The sequence below is a fragment of the Papilio xuthus genome, unplaced genomic scaffold (assembly GCF_000836235.2).
Source record: "Papilio xuthus unplaced genomic scaffold, Pxut_1.1 DF825946.1, whole genome shotgun sequence".
NCBI lineage: Eukaryota > Metazoa > Arthropoda > Insecta > Lepidoptera > Papilionidae > Papilio > Papilio xuthus.
Genome location: NW_013532703.1, coordinates 15,039,598 through 15,057,459, shown reverse-complemented (window position 1 = coordinate 15,057,459; position 17,862 = coordinate 15,039,598). Strand labels below are relative to the sequence as shown.

Below are 17,862 nucleotides of genomic sequence, written 5' to 3'. Positions count from 1 at the left end.
TGTTATATAAATTTACTAAGAACCATATTTAGACCGTTTTAGAAATAAAACAGCGGCAGTGATACTGAATATGAAAATTCATGAACATTTTATATCGTCTTATATTTAAACACAAAATCACACCGATCAAGCTATCTGGCTTTGCCTTACATATAAATCAACATAGTAACACATTAAAAATAAATATTTCACTGTGCTCACGAATGTTATTTTTATCTTACAATTAAACCACAATTGTTATTTCCATTTGGTTTATTACTTTCATATTTGGTATAATTCAATTCATAGTTTATAGCGGCTTCTAATTTCGCATGAAACGCTGTTAAAACATTTATGCCAGACATACCCATCCGATGAGATGTAACTCTATTCGTCGGTGTTTACCACGAGCCGCTATTAAGTTTGACTTTTTTAATATAACTGTACTAATAAAATCTGCAGTGATTTGAAGCTATTTTTGTGTACTAAATAATAATATCTTGAATAAAATGACATAGAAATAAATATAAAATGTAAAAAAATGAAAAAAAAGTATAAATACGGCAAGCTTTTTATGGGAATAATATTTTTATTGACATTACGTTATTCTCATAATAGTGACATTTATATAATTTAATAATTCCTACGTAAATAATCATATATTAATAATCGTAATGCAATTTACAGGAGATAGCTTACGACTAATGTCGCCGCATTTTAAATTAAGAACAATTGAGTAATAGCTGCATTCATTTTATTATTAAAAAAAACAATGAACAGTGTACAAATTGTAAAATTTTGTCATACGATTATTTACGTTGGAGCCATCAAACTGCAAACACTATCACCTGCTGTATTTCTCAATTATGTTTGAAAAATAAACTGAAATCGTCGCCCAAACTTGCTCCCCTCTATTCCGTGCCGGTGAAGTCATATATTTTACCCAGTCTTAAGTATTTCCTAAACTTCTACCTCAATATTAGAATAAACAACGTCGCTTATATTGTAACCCTTTGAGTACAACGCCGTGTAAATGCGAATTCAAATGTTGCCTTATTCGGTACACTCGCACCAATTAGCACTCTTTTGACATTCCACGAACCTTAAGAACTTGACCCTTTCCATACACAAAAATAAAAAAAATACTGTTAAGCAAACATACGACATCTCAAAAGCCAAAACTATTATATGAACTTGAAGACCTAAACAATGAGAATATTATCAAAAATTTTAAACAATATTATAATGCTTGCTACACACATAAGATCAACATAAAATTCAATATGTAGTAGCTATCTGCAGTTACAACCTTTTATAGCAACCAACTAAATACTGTGCCGTCGCATTTCTATATAATTCTGTAAACTACGGTCGATTGGCAGTATGGCTTCGAATGAAAATTATAGTTTCATAAGTATGGATTTAAAAATTTCAGTGTAGTGTGTAACGGCCATTATATCGCTTTTATCAATTGGGTACAAAACAATATATTTAGCAATTAGGCACAATTCGGTCGACAATGATTTACATATAAATTTCACGGGTCATTAGTTGCAACTAAAACAGTAATGTATCAGTCCGATATTTCTATAATCAATAAGTAAAATTGTGCTAAATTTAACAAGAATCTAAATAGAAGATTTATAATTAATTTCCTACTTGCAGTAAATCTACTTAATAATGTAATACATTCGAGATCAGATAGTAAGAGAAAGAAAGAGAAACCATTTTATGTTTGTGCTAAGATAAATAAAATGCAAAACATCTTTCTAGTCTGTCTATTCGTGGTTATAATCATGTATTGAAATACAGTGTAAAGATGTAAACATTTCGATCTGCAATCGTGTTGTAAAGAGTATCCAATATTATTCTACAATTATCCAACTAACATAACTCTAATTAATCCGAGACGAAGATAGCAAATAGGGTTTACGGAAGTGCGCATTATTTTCTACACCAACTATTCGACATACTCTTACAGGTTTGTTACAAATAACCAAAAATGGCGCGAAATAAATTTATGTACTAACGCATCCAAAGAGCCCATACACACCACATTAGTTAAACGTAGATTTACGCATATACGCCCGTTAGTATCATTATTAAAGTGCGAAAAAAGATGTAGCCGTCTTATACTTCGTAAAGCAATAGGACTTTTGATGCTTACTCTGCAAAATTATTATTTCTTTAAGTCTACGCAAACAGGCGTATAAGACATCGCAAGATTCACTCTCTAAAGCTAACTAAAGTATGCAGTGTGTATAAGGCTGCAAGTGACTGGCGACACAACATATTCCTATTTACGCCGGCTGTACTGTACGAAGATCGCGTAGGGGTGCGTATGTCAGGGTGTTGGCGGGGAGTGGAGAAGCGATGTGCGCGGGGGATGCGGGGGAGGCGTTCAGCACACGCAGCCGCTCTCGCTGCCTTCCTGCTCGGAGCCCATCGGAGACTGCGTCTGCAGATCCACGGCTACACACACTGGGTTAAGGATATCATTGAAAAATATGTAGACTATCCATTTATTATAATTCAATATATCAGACTTTGCTAACTGCGTTATTATCAGATCTGGACCCTCCCAAAGGCATGTTGAGCCACGTACATATTTAAGATCAATTTTTAACAGTTAACCATAATAAAAGTTCTGTCTACTGGAATTCCGTAGTTACCTACGTTTAACAGTAAAACAATTAAATTATTCAAACTTTCGTAAGACATTATAATAAACAGCCGCTACCGGACGAATATACGTGAGTGTTTAGCCTTTTTTGTATCAGTTTAGTAAAACATTGTTATGAGAAGGAACAAAATTTAAACAATATTATGAAGGTGTTTTAAAGTTTTTATTAAAATCATTATCAGCGTGAGGTTCGGTACTTGATATTTACACATGTCAACATACGAGATTATCAAATCGAGCAGACATTAATAATCTACTAAAAAGGTGAACAATCCTCAATTCAACTGCAAGCCGTACGGTACACAAAACAAGTCATGTACGGTCAGCAAATTCGTATATTACTTAAAAAAATTACAAAAAAAAACATAAATAAACATGGAATTCATTAAATATTGCTCATCGTTTGGGAATATAACTAATAAAGTAAGATTTATAATTCTAAAATTAAAAAGAAAACATATAATAAATCACAATATAAATAAATCTATAATATATTATGAATCTCTTCAAAATCTGCAAACGCCCATGTCCAAATGTTACCGAATATATAAAAGCTCGCTGGAATGACGCATCTCAAAATACACATAATGTGTAAATTAATACATAATATATTATGTAAATGTCATAAGAAGGCTAGCGGTGAAAATATCACTAATAGAAAAAAGTAGTCTGATTATTAAAGTCATAAGATTTTTTTTGCCTTAAGCACTAAAGTAATAAATACTTAATATACAATTACTGTGGGACCTCTCTTTTTAAATATATAATGTGGTATTAAAGTAAAACATTTATTACTGCTTATTTATTTTTATTTTGGTAATTTCAAATAGTATAGAGGTCCACACAGACGCGTGCTATATACAACACAGAACAGCTCCCAAAAAATGCTAACCTACTGTAAACTACGCTTGGCGCAATCGCAATCTCTCAACACAAATCGTAAACAGCCCTTAAATTTACCCTAACTTTTACTAATTTCATCGAAAAAAAGCGTCTCGTTGTTTGTAAATAAATGGTAATAAAATTGCACGACGTAAAAACGCCTCGTCCACAAAATACAAATGTAAAGAGTCGTAAGTGTACAATATTGCTTTATTCAATTGACATTTTTTAGCGCTTTACAAATTATTAACGCCTTAGGGTCAACATATAAAGACAGCTACAAACAACCAGCAATATAAGCAAACGGCGGTCCGTGTATAGTTAAATTCAAACGCTAATAACCCAACAATTGCTTGAAATAGTCCGTGTACATCGGCCTTTATTCTTCCGTGGATATTAGTTCAGTCTTATAGACCTAAAACATTTAGCTTACTTAACACGTTTATTGCGCGGAAAGCAAATATCTTTGGAACGCAACTATTTTAACTCACGCTTACTAAAAGCTATTATAAAGACATGTATAGAATACACCAGTTTTCAAGGAATTCATCCGCGCGGAATAAAAACCGGGTCTTGACAGACAGACATACAACAAAGTGGTCCTATAAGGGTTCCTTTTTTTTCCTTTCGAGGTACGAAAACCTAAAAACAAGTCAAAATATAGCCTATGTGACCCGGGGATAGTGTAACTACCCCACAGTAAAATAATTTTTCAACTTATGTCAGTTTTGGAGCCTATTAGTTTATTAAACTGATAAACTTAATTTGTTATTAATATTTTTTTTGTTTGCGAATGTTTTTTTTATGAAGTCGGCTTTCTTTTTAAACTATCAATAAGAAAATAGTTGCGTTACAACATATGATGCAGTGAGCCGGACCAGCTGAGAGTACGCTATCAACTAATATCACTTAAGCTGACACAAGTACATTAAGATATCAGATCGTGTTGTCGCCTTAAACAATGAAACGCTATAAACCACTTGACACTAAATAATATTGAAAACCAAACAAGATATAAACCAAAATATGCCACAACTTGAAAAAAAGTTGTTAATCAAAAATATCAAGAAGATTATCAAATTAGGGAAAGGATTTGTAACCGTGGGGTTTCACTGCCGATGCAAAAAGCTTAATTAAGACATTATCCGGAATCGTACGAACAGTCATCGGCTGTCAGAGCGAGATAAACTTATGGGAAATACATACGTTTGTCTCGCTCTGACGCGACCGCAGTTCTAACGATTCCTGCTTGTCTAAATGAACCCTAAAACGTATTCCTATTATTCTCTTTGATATTAATTGAAACTCATGCCTTTATACATTTCTTCATATTTAAGGCGACAAATACACGACACTATCGATTACACCATTACATACGTTCAATTGATTTAATTTAGCGAGATTGTAGCGCGATATTGAACCCTAAAACAATCCATAAACGTTCCATTTTCTCACATCAAGAGATACGGTAACATATTCCCTGTTACGATGTAATCCTTAGTTGCCTTAAGAGTGGTTCCCAACCTTTTGAAATAAATACAAAAAACTTCTAGAAAACTTAATTAAGACTTTCAAGTAACGAAACAAAGCATTTCTAAAGACATCTCAAACAATCCGGCGAAAAGAATTACATCTGTACAAAGATAAAAGATGCAACTCTTTAAGTCGTACGTATCAATGTGGCTGTTGTGAAGGTTGGGCTGCACTGAGCGGTAGGCGTGGCGACGCGGGCTGAGGGCGGAGGGCGGAGGGCGGAGGTCGGAGGGCGGAGTCCCGGGAGCTAGCAGGCACAGCCGCTGTCGGGCTCCTTGTTGTCTCCAGGCGCCTGGCGCAGAATCACTTCGTGCACTACACAGCATTAAGGAATATACATCTACTAATACACAGATATGAACAAATTGGATGTACACTATCTAAGATTCGACGGTAAATTATTCTTTCGTACATTTCTAAATATACTTTTAAAAAAAATATTTGTCTTAAAAAAATGATGACTGTTCAATTAATTCACAAAAAAATATTAAATTGTTTTTATTTTATTCTCATTAATTTGTTTTTGTATTGGCAACATTTAAAATAGTATAAATTTTTTCCTACGCTGGCAACAATTATTCGTTGGACATAAGTGTTTGCTACCATAACGCACGCTATTTTTCTTATATTCATTATATTCAACTAACTATTCAATAAATAGTTAATAAACAACCACACTTGTTTAATTAAAGAATGACATTTAAAATACGAAACAGATTAAAAATTTATTTTTTTCATTTTAAAGATAATTAAATAATAATATTTATAATAATTATTTTGTTTACCTCGTCTTAGACAGTGTATAGTAATTAATAATGAGATGATAACTTAATTAAGTCTTATGTAACATGTTGGGATGATATTTTAATGTGTACTTATAAACTTATTAATATAGCGACATGCAAAAGATAGGAAACTTTTGTAATGACAGTTTACATTTATATTAATACCAAGCGCTAAAGGAATACTATAAAGCTCCTAAAAATAGTGAAAATTATACTTCCTAATTAAAAGTCACTTTTAAAGACATTTCGATCTTAATTTAACTGTGGGTTTCTGATAATACAATCTATATATAAAATATCTCATCCCTGACAAAAAAGAGATAAAAAAAAATCAAACGATGATTTTGGTCTTGGAAACCCACATTAAAAAGTATAACTTTGCGTGTTAATTAAATAATATATAATAAATATAAAAAAACCCGAAACACAAACAATATAAAACTACATGTACTTAGCAATATAAATGAAATAAGCAAATGAAAGTATAGACGGAAATAAAGGCAATGTTTACCAACATACCGAGAAGACATTAGTAATGTTAAGATTTTACTTACAATATAGATGTTAACACTTTATAACCACCACCGACACACGCCAACATGGGGGGCGCCACTAGCGCAACGCAAACACAACTAGGGTAAGATTAGCAAAGAGGTTACTAACATTTTTTTAATCATAGAAAAAAAAATCTGGAATATTTAAGCTCTGTAACTTATTACATTAATCCCTTAACCCTTTTGCCTTTTTTATTTTCAATTACAATCATGTGAAAATTCACATCAAAAGGGAGATTTGTTGGTACTTTACTGCCAAGTATTATTAATGTCATAAGGATTGTTTGTTAGTTTGTATGTAGTCTTAATTATATGTACTTTTAAATAGTACCTCATTACTAATCTTACACTGGAAAAACTATTAAACACGTCCATTCAGATTAGTAAAACACTCCGCGAACGTTCATTAGCCGTTATTTCGTATACAACATAGCGGTTACACAAATCCAATATATTTACGTATATATGTGTTCAATACTGTGCGTGTATGGCGCGAGTGATGTATGGCTGGGGGTAGGAGTGGGGCTGTATGGCTTGTGTATGACGCTGTGAGTGGACTGTATGTGAGTGTAAACACGTGGTATAGTCAAAAAGGATACTGTCTTCAGGAGGCTTGTTCTCCGCCGAATCCATGCCGGGTAGGGCGGCGGCAACTCGTCGGAACAGCTGGAAATTTAAGGTGTACGGTTAAATATGCATGTCCTGTACAAGTAAGAGTATAAGATTATAGAATAAAGTAGATCTTATTAAAATTGAAAACATCGTCAAGGTACAAAAATGCCTTTTTTCGTTTTAAAAAAAATGTTTATTAAAAGTATACGTGTACATATTTACATTAGTAATTCCATCAAACATTAATAACTACTACATTTTGTTTATAACAATTCGATTTCCCGCGCAATTCTTCCATTTTTCACTTATCTTTTTCTAGATCGAAAAGGCAAAGGTCTTAGTTACCATTATGCCACATTTGGCCGAATGCAAATTTCTTTTAACAGATCTAATAAAAAAAAAGTACGACCTACCTGTTTCACATTGTATCCTGCCTTGGCACTAGTCTCAATGAACATGACGTTCAGCTCACGCGCCTTGCGGTCCCCATCCTCAGTGGAAACCTGCCGCTTGTCAGACAGATCCGTCTTGTTACCGACCAGCATGATGATGACGTCAGAACCGCGTTCTGTGCGCACGTCATCGATCCACTTCGACGTCTGGTGGAATGAGTTTGCATCTGTAAAGAACATAGAAGCAATATTTAGTACTTGAAACATACATAATTACTTAGCTTTCACGCTGATAATTTTGCAACAGCAAATTTTATACGTAGAAAACGTTACTTTAAGTGGACTTTTTTGTCTACAAGACACCGTAAAAGGTGTCCTAACCTTTACATCAGACAGTCTTACTAATACTTTCTTTGAGCTTTAAGTTTTTTCACATTTATCGATCTAATAGCATTAATATTCAGCGTATAAAGTGCGAGTGCTTCGGAGCAGCGGTCGTAAGTCGTGACGCACCAGGCGAGTCGCCAGAAGACAGCTTTACGAGCAATTAGCCACACTTTATCGCTTTTATACGCGCCCTACAAACGAACAGCAATCGTAAAACATGCTTGTTTCACAGTTGCTCAAACAGATCGTTAAACAATTAGTGATGTTTTTACGAAACCTATACAAAGACAGTGATTAAGACATAAAAAAACTAGCTGTCGCCTGCGACTCCGTCCGCGCGAAATTAGAAAAAAATAGTAGCCTGTGCTTTCTTCCAGATTATGTTCTACAACTGTGCCAAATTTCAGCGAGATCCATACAGCCGTTTTTCATCAAACATCCAACCATACATTCGCATTTTTAATATTAGTAAGATTTGGAGTAGGCGGTTTAAGCTATATAGTCAGTTTTTCAAATATAATTAAATAGACGTCCAAAATAAGCTGCTATATAATAATATTCAATCATAATATTATTAGCGAACATTAGAACATTTTCAACCTATGACCTCAGTTACATATCGAGTTCACGGACCTTTTTATCACACACAAATTAATTTATTCATTAATTAGCATAACATAAAAAAAATTGATGAAATATTTAGAGATAATGTTTATAACAATTCTATACATTTACAGCTCAGAGGCTTGCAATCAAATTCACCGGCGTAATACTATTGTACGAATGTAATGTAATGGATACTAAAGGATTATATGTGAGGCGGAAACAATACTATGTATAGAGCTTCTGACAATGTATATACACACTACTACACTAAATAAATGATAGATTTAAGAACTTTTATATGAGAGATGTTAGTAAAAATATTTTTTGTCGAGCGAGCGCAATTTCAGTTTGTTATTTATACGGAATTTAAATAATACTATGTGGTTGGTTGGTGGTCTAAGCTAGAACTCAGTGTGTTTTGTCAAAGATAATTACAGGGATGATTATGTTTCATATTTTAGTCTCAGAAATCAACGGTAAGCCACAAAACTATTTGAAGCTTCAAAATTCATATATTATTGAAAAATATTTTAATTCCGTTCATATTGGACCATCGGAACGTTTCATAAAGTTTTTATTTTAATAAAACTACCAGTTTGACGTTGGCTTTTCCAATAATGCAAAAAGGTTTCGTCAACGACCTATTTAGTAAATATTTGCCCTCTGCCAAATGTCACACGACAAACTAAACCAAGTTTGTCAAACACTTTCAACGAGAGAAATCACAAACGCGAAACAGATTTAATCAACTCTGACAAACTTAACGTGTTACTTAATTTGGCAATTGTTTTCTTAATTAAACTGTATAACTAAATATTTAAGCTCTTATTAAATTGGTAACTTAAATTATATGTTCGTTCTATCGTTGCCTAGTATTTTGAAAAATTTCATTTGATTTAAATTCTTGGAGTCTAGGTATGGTTTATCCCTACAGGTTTTTATATCGTTTCCACTGCGAATTGTTCAGTAAATATTTTTACAATAAGGATTTGCTAGAACCAAATTGCGTTAGATGTATGCCGTAGCAGCTTTAGGGTAGGGCGAGGTGGGCCGACCGCCCAGGGCGCCTGAGCACCTAAATAAGGGGGCGCTGTAAAACTCTCGCCCAGGGCGCCGGATATGCTGAAAACCGGCTCTGTAAGTATGCGTACTTAGTTCCGCTCACTGCGAACTCTCCTATTCATTAAATAAATTTTATTTTTTATAAAAGAGTACTTGTGTAGATAATGCAAACAGAAGCTGTACAGCGGTTTTAATTTTAAATATAGAACACGTTTTATCTAACCTAGATTTTAAACTGTTGCACAGTGTGCCACACTACGGATACAAATATTTCAATTTTTATATCATATTAATAAGACGACCTTTCAATTAAAAACAAACCAATGGTACAATCCCAACTGAATTTAGTTATGGTCATGTTATTTCCAAAAATAGCCCCCCTAGCTCTGTTTCCTTTTGTTCCAGAAAAAAAAATTATTGTATAATACAATTTGTCGCAATGCCGTATGTAAGCTATTAAACTTGGCCGGCTGTAATATTTGCTGGATTAAACTTAGGCTCTGTCTAGACATCCATTGACATTTATAGCCACACATAAAGAACATTATTTATTTTTACCATTAATCCTTTTATCGCTTTTTGTGTTCATTTTATTAAAATTTTATTAATTAAATAGAAGTAAATTTGAATACACTATATGGCATATTTACTAGAAATAGAAAGAATACATTATGAAAATAAGATATTTTGCATATATTCGTTTCCAATGCATTCTTGTTTTTTTTATATTATTTTATTAAAACGTATAATTTTAAAGTGTTTAAAGATTTATGGTTGAGGTTTCGATGTTGCGTAACAAAATTATAATAATGTAAAAAAATGGTAAAATGAGACGCAGGCCTCTGTCTGTATTAGGACCTCCCACTTCATATACATCCCACGCAAAAGCATTTTTTCACTGAAGTGTAGAAACTCAAGGTTATCTGGTACCCACACAAAGATACACATATTAGTTCATTCCATTAAACTATTATACCTTTAAATTTTAAAATAAACCAATATTTGAAATGCATAAAATATTTGATCTCGCGAACTCGTAGGATTGTGTCTAGCGATATATCGAACGTTTTATGCATTTGCCTCACAGTGCAGTAAACATTCACAAAGATATTGTTATTTCTCAATCTCTCTCTCTCTCTCTTTGTCGGGAAAAACTGACATCGCACCATGATTTTCTGTAAATTACGATCTCACGGTAACGAAGAGTCGCACCGTTTCTGTTCCCATCCCACAACATTCCATTAACGACGCACTTGGCTTTTTGTAGCGTGTCTCAATGGACTGCTATAAGCACGTAAATTTATGACTTATCTTTTTTTAATTTGAATATTACATCCATCCATCTAACTTTCGCATGTATAATATTACTAAGAAATCTCTAAGACACTCTAAGACTCTAAGAATATATTTCTCTTAAAACAGACTATCTTATAAAATTTAAGTTACAACAATTGGTTGACCCCGAAACGTTAGTATAGCAAGGCAAGTTTGGCAACCTTATTATAATTTTTTTTCATAACTAGGTCGGCATTATCCTTAGCCAGTTTTATATTTGAAAACTTTCTTAAGCTTTTTAATAAGTTCATTGTTTTTACCATATTTGCATTTTATTACACTTAAGGGATTTCATATAATCGTTGAACGTAGCAATTATTTTACATTTATTTATTAACCAAGAATCAACACACCAAATATCTAGATATTTGGTGTGTTGATTATAATCATAATAAAAAGAAATATCTAGATATCTAGAAATTTTCAGTGAGACTGTCACTTTCGTAACATCTAAGTAAAAAGCAAAGAAACCGATATTTATTGTGCGGGGGTATAAAAGATTGCAACGTGCAGTCTCGGCTGCAACAATAGGTAGTGTGAAAAGATTCGATTGCAGCCTGAAACGCTGAAAGTGTGCCGGCGACCTCGCAATGAGCACCGCGACGTAATACTAACAGTAAAAGATTACACATTATCGATGCTTAGTAACCCGAAGTACTTCTTATTTCTTACTGATATAAATATGAATGTTTGGATAGATGGAAGTTTGTTGGAAGGTATCTCCAAAACGGTTCAGCAAATCTCGCTGAAATTTGGCATAGAAGTAGATTAGTAGCCTGGAAGAACACGTAGTCTACTAATTAAGTTTTTTTTAATTCCGCACGGACGGTGTTGCGGGCGACAGCTAGTAGTAAAGTAGACAAACGCTTAAAAAGAATGCGATAAATTAAAATTCCACAACAAAGCTTTTTAAAAAATTATACACATAAATGTGGTTTCCAATATTTCCAATTCAAATCAAAAACCTCAAAAGTGTATTATCGAATTGTATCAATCATATACAAGCAATTATACAGCTAAGTATTGTAGCAACAGTTTCATATCTTACAATTGAATAACCTTAAACTATTTGTTGCGTTATACACGCGCATATTTGAAAACGTATAAAAAATATCTTAGCTGCAATTAATTCATTTAATTCCAATGTCAATTCATAAAAGAAGTAGACAGAAAAGAGTAAAAAGAAGTAAAGAGAGAGAAGTTAAGACAGAGTATGGTTTTATACAAGTGTTGTTATAGAATCTTGCGTTATGTTTTTTGTTTCGAGTCACTATATTATAAATGCGAAAGTTTATATGGATGTTTGTTTGAGGATATCTCCAGAACGGCTCAATGGATTTCGATGAAATGTGGCACAGATGTAGAACACAGTCTGGAAGGGCACATAGGCTACTAATTAAGTTTTATTAATTCCGCGCGGATGGAGTTACGGGAGACAGCTCTATCTAAAAACTTTTGTGGAGCATTCAAAACATTCAATATAATAATGTAAATGTGTTGAGAGTGAATTTTAAGCGCTGACGTAATGTAGCCCGTCTAAAATTCAAAGCGCGTAACATTGCAATAAAAGTAACAGTTTTACAGAACGTGTTACATCGTAACTCGCAATGTTTTTTTTTCTTGATAAAGGCATAAGTAATATAACAAACGTGAAGAATATAAATTATTTATTAATGCTCATCTTTACTAAACTCAAAACTGAATAAACTACTAGAATACAAACTTAATTTTGATTTAAAGCTTAATTATAACGTAATCTAGTACACAGTTTTTTTTACAGACGCGACAACATTGACTCTTTTAGTTAGGACTGTAATAACAACGGATACGAATCGTCGGCCAAATTTTTAAAAAGTGCACCACACAGACACATTATCTTCACTATACTTCCTATTTATTAATTTATCTATACAAAGTTACATTTGATGTCGTCATCTACAAACGTTTTATACAGTGATATTCGAAAGAAACATGATTTTACCATATATTTAAAAAGGTTTATTAACACTAGAGACATTTCGCGCGCTTCGCTATGAGTCACGCTCACCTTTATTTAAAACCCAAGTCCCAAGTGGCAGTAACGCGGCATTAGCGAAGGAGATTGCTTCATTTTGGGTGTATTAAAGCTTAGCCTAATATTTTTTCGGTTTATCTGACATCTTACTTATATTATAAATGCGAATATTTGTATGAATGGATGTTTGTTTGAAGGTATGTCCGGAACAGCCCAATGGAACACATAAGCTACTCATTGAGATTTTTTAATAACGCACGGACCGAATCGCGGGCGAATGCTAGTAATAACATATTTATTTAGATACTAGATTTTTTCATTTATTTTCCGTTAACAAGTAAAATATTTTATAACATCTAAATTATTGTCATTGTTATTGATAAAGTTAATCGCACTTTCTGACTAAGGACGACCTTCAATGTTGATTTTATCATAGACTTTATGATTCACGTCTAAATGTCAAATTGTAAAAAGCAAAACTAAAACCATATTGGTATAGGCTTTATACAAAAACAGTGATTTTATTTAAACAAAATAATGTACCATAGTGAGTTTTTAGCAGTGGATATTTAGACCATAGATTATGTAAATCAACAGAGATGACAGAAAGTGTTGATTGTATAATCTGTACAGACTGTTTATTCCGACTGGTTCAATGAACTGTCGTGGGTCAAGTGGCAGTGCAGGCAACTCCTGTCGGCTTTCAACCTCTAAAACAACTGGATAACCATCGACATGTACGATGACGTCATCCCTACGCTACGTGATTTTCAATTGGTTTTCATCTAAATTAGGATCTAGAGAATTAAAAATTAATTTAATTTGTGAAGTCATTTTTGTAATAAGAATATGTAACAGACTAAGATGGTTGCTGTTTAATTTAGTTGACGCTCGAAACGCTTTAAAGCAAAATTGAAAAAACAATGATGAGGTCATCAAAATAGTAATGACTTGTAGCAATTTAAATTTGCATTACCTTTTCTATTACATCATCGAAGTAATATTTTATATCAAGAAATAGAAATTACAAGAGACAAAAATACAAAATGTATATGTATATTCGTAAGTTTAATAATACAGTCAGATGAAACTGCGCCAGATAGTCATACAAGACGCTGTCTGTGGTTAAACTCGATTCGCCGGGTGTACGTCGGCTCGGGAAAGAAAATCGATTTTGAGCGGGCTCGTAAAAATGTTTAATAAGCTTCGGGCAAGGCTCGACGCTCCGTAACTACATCACAAAACGTAAATAAAGTAAATACATCTACCTCTGGTAATACTTTTCTCTAGAAATGTTACCAGGCAAACTTGCCACTGGAAACTCTTACATTTTGACGAAGACAGTATATATCACGTATTAAATCTACATCATGTTAGTTTTTAATAATTATAGAAAATGTTTTTCATAGCCAAATGTCGTACATATCTAAGTACCCAAAGACTGTAAATACCGCAAAAATTCTTCTGTCTGAGAAATACCTACAATGGACTTGGAAACTTCCTTGGACTTAGAACAGTTTTAAGTGTCGTTAAAATACACTAAAGTACAAAGTTTTATTCAAGTGTTTAAGTTTATAACATCTGAAGACACATATCTTGCGGTGACGGTGCTCGAGGCCAATCGCTACAGCCACCGCAAAAGCAATGTGATATCGCCTAGGAATAACCTTATTGTATTGTATATCGTATATATTGATTTAAATTAAAATCATTATTAATGACTAGCTGCCGCAAGCGACTTCGCGCGCGCGGAATTAAAAAATACACAAGTTACCAAATGAACCTAACCATTCTTTAAAAAGAAATCTTTTCATACAATTTACATTTTTAAAACACGTATAAATTCACGAGAAAACAAAATATGAAACAATTTTCCAAGTGCTTTGTTTAACGATTTAAATTCGCGACGTTTAGAGTGCTTTCCGCCACTCACGGCCACGAGGGGTCTGAGATCTACCTTCTTGACATACATAAATGCCATAAAATTTAAATTATTACTTTATCTGTTAGCTAATTCTATATAAACAGACCTTAAACTGTTAAAAACAAACATATACTTATAGAATTACAAAACTAATAACTGCTTGACACAATTTCATTCAATCTATGAATTTTATTATTTATCATAACCCTTAGTACTTTTTTGTTTTATATTTTTATTCATCACACTTTGTTACTAAAAGTCAATTCCTAGACAACAATCTTCTCTTTATTTGAAACAGATTGAGACTTTGTTTCGTATCTGGCTAAATGGACCAACGAGATAGGTAGAGACTTCCAGACCGAGAATCGATTAAATAGTTACTTGAGTAGTACCTTAGCGTAGATTTTCTACTCTAAAGTCTCCTTCAGTAATGAATAATACAATTAGCTTTTTAATTCCATGCAGATGAAATTGACGGCAACAGCTAATATATTGATAAAGCAAAGAATATAAGAGTACTCACTGGTAATATCATAGACAACAACAGCAACAGTGGAGTCCCGGATGTATGAGGGTATTAGGGAACGGAAGCGCTCCTGTCCCGCTGTGTCCCACAGCTGCAGGCGCACCGTACGGTCCTCCAGGTACATTGTCTTTGACAGGAAGTCAATTCCAATTGTTGCCTACAAAGAAAACATTTGTTGAACATTTGCTATTCTGTTAACTGTTGATGCATTTGAAATATGAAATTATTGGAGTCCTAAATATCAATGGACTTATTCAGTTTTGTGTTACCATACATGAAATATTAATATTTATACAATGATAAAAAGTTAATAAATTTATTGTCTTTATCTATTTTAAAATTTATATAATGATGTAATAAAAATGTATTATTATTCCTTTACAATATAAACTTTTTGCAGCTTAGGTTTTATTTTGATTGGGATAAATAGATTTAAACAGTCCAATTCTTACAATTCAATGGTTAAAATAGATGAAATCAGAGCAAATCAAAACCTTTGTCCTTATCTAATAATAGAAATAACATTGAATCTTAATGTTTTGTAAGTAAAGTTGTAACCTAAGAAGGTGTAGCGACAGACAGGACGTAAGTCAAAACATTAAGTCAAAAACCTTGTGTGCAAACCCAGGTGAATAGGATAAGACCAGGGAGATGAAAAACTATCATCCATACACCAATTTTGAAGTTTAACAAATGATGAATAACTATAGATTTTATCTTTAAACTTTTATAAAAGATAAGATTGACTATTATGTTAATACAATTAAAATAACATCATAACACACTTTGATAGATATGTAAAATTAATTGTTAAGATATTGTTAAATATATAATATCTGATAAATCAAAATAGCTCATGGAAATTAGACAAGGACAGTTATATTTTAACAGTTTCTTTTCATGTTTTTATTAATTAATTGCAGTGTATTAATATGGTTAATGCATACATCATTATAAATTTACAAATAATTGTGATAAACAATAAAATATGATGAAACTGTCCACTGAAATAAGTTATTTTAATGATAAAGTGAAAGTGAATTGGTCAAATACAAATGTTTATTTCGTCATGAAATATATTTCCAACAGTAATAAAGTAGTGTAATTAAATCACATAAGAATAACAAATTAGTACATTAAAAAACTGACTAAGAAAAGTTATGTTCATTTAACTTTTAAGACATTTGTTTGCAAAAAACATAATTGTGCACAAAAACACGAAATTCTGTCCATTTAAATTATGAAAATTAATTCAACATTTTCCATCAATAAAAATCGCAACTATACTTAGAAACAGAAAACTTAATCGGTTTATAATTTTAGAAGTCGCATAAATAGACAAATAAGAATTTTAGTGACTCACCTGGTATGTGTTGTCGAAGCTGTCGTACATGAACCTAGTGATCAGCGAAGTCTTGCCCACTGAAAACACACAAGTCTAGTGTAAATGCGCCAAATCGGTCTACAAGTTATAATCAAAGGCCACTTGATAGAAGCCAAGAGGTTGCGTGAGAATTTCATGTAGTTCATCTGATGCCATTCGTAACCTACATCTCGGAACAGTAGTAATACCAAGCCAAATCCATTTCCGATTGCAGTATGTTTCAAGCACAGTGGACGATCAACTTTTTATGGAATAACATATATTATTTCATGATCTTGGTAGTAATATAAATACGTGTCGTAAAACTAGAATCTATGTATTAAAAATGTACGACGGAAAAAAATTTCGACGGCCACTTACCGCTTTGCTCTCCAAGAAAAACGAGCTTGAATTTACGTAAGGGATTACCGAATTCACCAGAAGCAGACATCGTGATGGATATAATTAATTTAATGCGCTAAACTATAATTTCACAGTAATTCTTATCACAGAAAACTACATGAACAATGACAGTTCGGTTCGGGCCACTCCTGCGGCACACACGAGCGCAGCGCCGCCACGTTACGGCAGACTGACGGCTCAATGTTTGAGCCAACTCAGCAATATTTTAATATTGAATGATATTACTTTTCATAACCTTTAGTCCAAAATAATATAAATATATTTTGCTAACAACAATTCGTTGCAGAAGTATTATTTTGTAATAAATATAATCCAAACAATACAGACGAAGTTTCGGAAATTTCGTCAAAATGAATCCTGAACGCATCTTAACGTCAAATTTTAAAGGTTCGTTCAAGTATAAAAGGATAAAGAAAAAATCAGTAGTATTAGATGGTAACACCGTACGGGTGGCAGAACGGTAGGATTTTATCTACAAAAGAGGTGGCATCATTGGTATGCTCTTGCCATTGGTCGGGGATGATACGATTCTTTTCAACGGTACGACGCAACGGCTAACGACTCGGCGGGGGGGTCAGTTACTCTGTGGATGCGCGTCAGTAAGGTGGTTAGCAAATTTGAGAGACAGTTTTTAACCTAACATCAGAAGTGGGATTAGGGCCTACGCCATAACTATTTCAACGGTGAAAAAGTATTTATTATGCCACCAACAAAACGTAAAGTGAGTGAGTGCGCGGGACTGCAGCAACAATTAAAGGCCATGTTGACTCGTCTAAATGCGTTAGAAAACAATTCAACGCAG

General features: G+C 33.0%; 1 protein-coding gene across 2 annotated transcripts; it reads right to left on the bottom strand.

Annotated features, from left to right (window-relative positions):
* Positions 1 to 1,550: 1,550 nt before the first annotated feature.
* Positions 1,551 to 17,397, bottom strand: Rab6 (RAS oncogene family member Rab6). Of its 2 annotated transcripts, none has more exons than XM_013321219.1 (6): positions 17,019 to 17,397; positions 16,638 to 16,696; positions 15,272 to 15,431; positions 7,442 to 7,647; positions 7,016 to 7,082; positions 1,551 to 2,451 (listed from the first exon to the last, which is right to left on the bottom strand). In XM_013321219.1, exons 1-6 carry the CDS (start codon positions 17,086 to 17,088, stop codon positions 2,381 to 2,383), a joined length of 633 nt encoding a protein of 210 aa, XP_013176673.1. In that variant the 5' UTR covers positions 17,089 to 17,397; the 3' UTR covers positions 1,551 to 2,380. The 2 variants fall into 2 exon arrangements, with proteins under 2 accessions (XP_013176673.1, XP_013176674.1); XM_013321220.1 differs by lacking the exon at positions 1,551 to 2,451 and adding an exon at positions 2,809 to 5,392 and having other exon boundaries at positions 17,019 to 17,393.
* Between the last annotated feature and the right edge of the window lie 465 nt (positions 17,398 to 17,862).